The following is a 3,508-nucleotide window of genomic DNA, read 5'->3' as shown; positions in this document are numbered from 1 at the left end:
GCGTTTCTCTAGGTGCGTCCACATCTTTCTGATGCGAGCGTCCCTGTGCGTCCAGACTCAGCGAGCATCCTCTTCTCAGTTCGGCCAGCGTTCCTCGTCGTGCGTCCACAGGGCGAGTGTCCTGTTCTCGCTGGACGCGCGTCCTCCTCTCGTGCGTCCACAGGGCGAGTGTCCGTGTTCTAACGGGACGGAGCCGTCCTCTCGTGCGTCCATAGGGCGATTGGCCTGTTCTCGTATGGACGAGCGGTCCTCTCGTGCGTCCACACTGGGACCGAGCGTTCGTTCCGATGGTTAATACAATTATTTAGAAACCAAGAAAAGAAAGAGGATTTAACATAAAAATTAGCATTATCAGCTGTGTAATAGAAAAAGATTACCAAAGTACTGTCTAATGCAAAAAGAGCACCAAGTTGCTGTCTAATACAAAAAGACATAAAAAAAAGGTTTAATAGCCAATTTAGTCCTCACTTTGGTTGAAAAATCTCAATTTAGTCCCTCGTTATAAAAGTGTTTTGAATTAGTCCTAACTTTTAAAATAGTGGGTCAGATTGGTCCTTTATGTTAAATATAAGTTAACAAAATTAATGGATGATGATGTGACACAACTTAAAGCTAACGAGGGACCAATCTAACACATCAGCTTTAAGCTGTGTTACATCATCATCCATTAATTTCGTTAACTTATATTTAACGAAAGGGACCAATCTGACCCACTATTTTAAAAGTTAGGACTAATGTAAAACACTTTTATAACGAGGGACTAAATTGAGATTTTTCAACCAAAGTAGGGACTAAATTGGCTATTAAACCTAAAAAAAAACATTAAATTTGTTCATTTATCCCCTTAAACTGCAGCTTCTTCTTGATTTGATGATGGGATGTTTGGTTGAGTTGATGGGTTACTTTGTTGTGTTTGTTGAGAGTTGAAATCAGTTGTTTGTTGTGCTTTGGTGCAAGAAGTCCTGTTGTGGCCGAGTTCCTTACAAATGCCACATCTTTTCTTTAAACCAGCCTTCCCCATTCTTTTGTCATCCTTCACCAACTCCCATTGCTCCAACCTTCGCTTCTTCTTTGGTCTTCCAGGCAAAGTTCTTTTTGGTGGAGGGAGAACATCTTCATATGTGGTAATCTCCCACAGATTGTTACCATTTATTGGATAGACAATTGAAGAGTATGTTTCTTCATATGTTGACTTCCTAAAGCAACATGGAATGAATTCCTCTGCATCAAGATTTAGGAATTTCATAGCAGCTAAGGAGTGGCAACATGGTATGGCAGTGATTTCCCACTTCCTGCATGTACACAAATTTTCATCTAAATTGACTACAAATCTGTCACCAGCTTGGGACACATGGCGAACTTCAAAAATCTTGTTTGCTGACCAGCTGTAAAATCAAAACAAGAAACACATTATAATCATAAACCACTAACACATTTTAAAAGAAATCATAAGTGAACAAACCTCATTCTTACCACGGTATCCAATATTTAGTTAACTGAGACTCCTTCTTTAGTCTAGTCTTGATTTTTGGACAAATGTTCCCAGAAAGTGATTGACTTTTTGTCCTGTTAGTTGCCCATCTCTTCATCAAGTAAAGCCGGATTTCCTCCATCATGGTTACGATTGGCTTAGACCTTGTATGCACCATTACACTATTGAAAGCCTCTGACAAGTTGTTAACCAAAGTATCACATTGAGGCTTGTTGCTAAATCTTGATCTTGACCAGTACCTAGAACATATATATGTTCATCAATGTTACTGTGAATATTTGCCAGATTTTTAACAATAGAAATTTAAATACATAATCGGGGAATAGGTCATGTGCATTACCTTTTGCTGGTCCGACATGAATGTAAATGATGAACTTACTTCCTCCCCACCGAGATCTTCAACCAGAAGTTGAAGGAACCATTTCCAAGTATCCTTGTTCTCTACTTCCACCACGGCATACGCAAGCGGTAACATTTGATCATTTGCGTCTCTACCAATAGCAGCTAACATTTCACCACCATATTTTCCTTTTAGAAAAGCACCATCCAACCCAATTATTGGCCTGCAGGACACAAAACTATCCTTGCAGGCCTTTAGACATGTATAAAACCTCATAAAACTGATTCCATCCACATTCTCTTCAACTTTGACTTTTACTATGGATCCTGGATTACGCTCATTGACATAATCATAAATCCTTCTATATTGGTCTTTGAAAGACCCATCAACATGGTCTGAAGCAATGGCCTTTGCCCTATAAGCCATACATCTAGATACACCTACATTCCATTTTCGATTTATCTTCTCACGAATTTCCTTTCCCTTTACTTGGGGATTTTCTCTAACAGTTTTTTCCAACCTTTTACTGAGCCATTTTGCATTAAGTAATCTTAATTTGTGCTCTCTACTACATTTGTGGTCATCAACAATAGTCCTTAATTGCCACGTATGAATGGCTTCCATATAAGCACAATATGCCATCCAAGGGCACTCTCCTTTAGCACCCATACATTTTAGCTTCATTCTCTTCTTATCATTTTTAATATATTTAATATTTCTGCCATTTTCTATTGCATATGTTTTCATGGCATCCACAAAGTCTTCCTTCTTAGCAAAATAAGTTCCCACATCCCATTTATAATCTACCATTGTCTTAGGCATGCAGAAGGTTACAAACTTCCCATAACCCTCCTCTTCATCATCTTCTACTTCACTTTCTGCTCCACTGTCTAATTCATCGGATTTCCATTCATCATCGGACAAACCTCTATGATGATCACTATTCATTCCATCATCCACATCACTATCATCAGATTGCACATCAACTTCGACATTACCAAACCAATCTGCCACTCTATCTCCTACCTCCTCTTCTAAATCACACTCAACATTAACATCAACCTGACCTTCCATACAGTCGTAATTAACCTCTTCATTGCCATCATCATGACCACTACTGGTCCAGCTTCAAACATCACAACCATCCTCTTCAACCTTACCCGCACCAACATGTGTTTCAATTTCTCCTTCAACAACATCATCATCCTGACCTCTCTCACCTTCATTGACAGCCACCTCAAATTGTCTTTCACTGTGTTGTTCACATTCACCCCCACCAACCTCTCTTTGAATTTCTCCTTCAACAACATCATCAGCCTCAACTCTTTCTTCTGAAACCACAATAGTTTCATTGATTCCATCACACTGCCCTCTCTCACCTTCATTAACAGCCACCTTAAATTGTCTTTCACTATGTTGTTCACATTCACCCCCACCAACCTCTGTTTCAATTTCTCCTTCAACAACATCATCAGCCTCAATTCTTTCTTCTAAAACAGGTTCAACAACCATACCCCCAACTTCCTCTTCACCTTCACCCATAACCATACCTACAGGTTCAACTTCTACTTCTTTTGTATTTTGAGGAATATATTCTAACATATTTATCACCTCAGGTTCAGAGACATTGTGAACAACAAATAGATGAACCTCACCATTAAGCCTGGCTAAGGTAA

General features: G+C 39.3%; 2 protein-coding genes across 2 annotated transcripts; both read right to left on the bottom strand.

Moving 5' to 3' along the window:
* Nucleotides 1–844: 844 nt before the first annotated feature.
* LOC148195488 (uncharacterized) lies at nt 845–1,649 on the bottom strand. Its single transcript, XM_088094341.1, has 2 exons — nt 1,474–1,649; nt 845–1,385 (listed from the first exon to the last, which is right to left on the bottom strand). Exons 1-2 carry the CDS (start codon nt 1,647–1,649, stop codon nt 845–847), a joined length of 717 nt encoding a protein of 238 aa, XP_087950467.1.
* Nucleotides 1,650–1,707: 58 nt separating this feature from the next.
* Nucleotides 1,708–2,906, bottom strand: LOC148195487 (uncharacterized). The gene is made up of 2 exons (XM_088095222.1): nt 1,833–2,906; nt 1,708–1,731 (listed from the first exon to the last, which is right to left on the bottom strand). Exons 1-2 carry the CDS (start codon nt 2,904–2,906, stop codon nt 1,708–1,710), a joined length of 1,098 nt encoding a protein of 365 aa, XP_087951348.1.
* Nucleotides 2,907–3,508: the final 602 nt, after the last annotated feature.

Source organism: Vigna umbellata, chromosome 7 (assembly GCF_029865625.1).
Source record: "Vigna umbellata cultivar VRB3 chromosome 7, Vumbellata_1.0, whole genome shotgun sequence".
Lineage (NCBI taxonomy): Eukaryota > Viridiplantae > Streptophyta > Magnoliopsida > Fabales > Fabaceae > Vigna > Vigna umbellata.
The sequence above is the reverse complement of the archived record's forward strand: the minus strand, read 5'-3'. Positions and strand labels throughout refer to the sequence as shown.

What these genes read in the sequence shown, in the direction of transcription:
- LOC148195488 (XM_088094341.1), bottom strand. Translation starts at nt 1,649, where the DNA reads ATGGTGCATACAAGGTCTAAGCCAATCGTAACCATGATGGAGGAAATC. An exon ending in ACTAAATATTGGATACCGTG is followed by an intron (nt 1,386 to 1,473) that starts GTAAGAATGAGG and finishes TTGATTTTACAG; the next exon opens with CTGGTCAGCAAACAAGATTT.
- LOC148195487 (XM_088095222.1), bottom strand. Translation starts at nt 2,906, where the DNA reads ATGGAAGGTCAGGTTGATGTTAATGTTGAGTGTGATTTAGAAGAGGAG. An exon ending in TCATGTCGGACCAGCAAAAG is followed by an intron (nt 1,732 to 1,832) that starts GTAATGCACATG and finishes TATATGTTCTAG; the next exon opens with GTACTGGTCAAGATCAAGAT.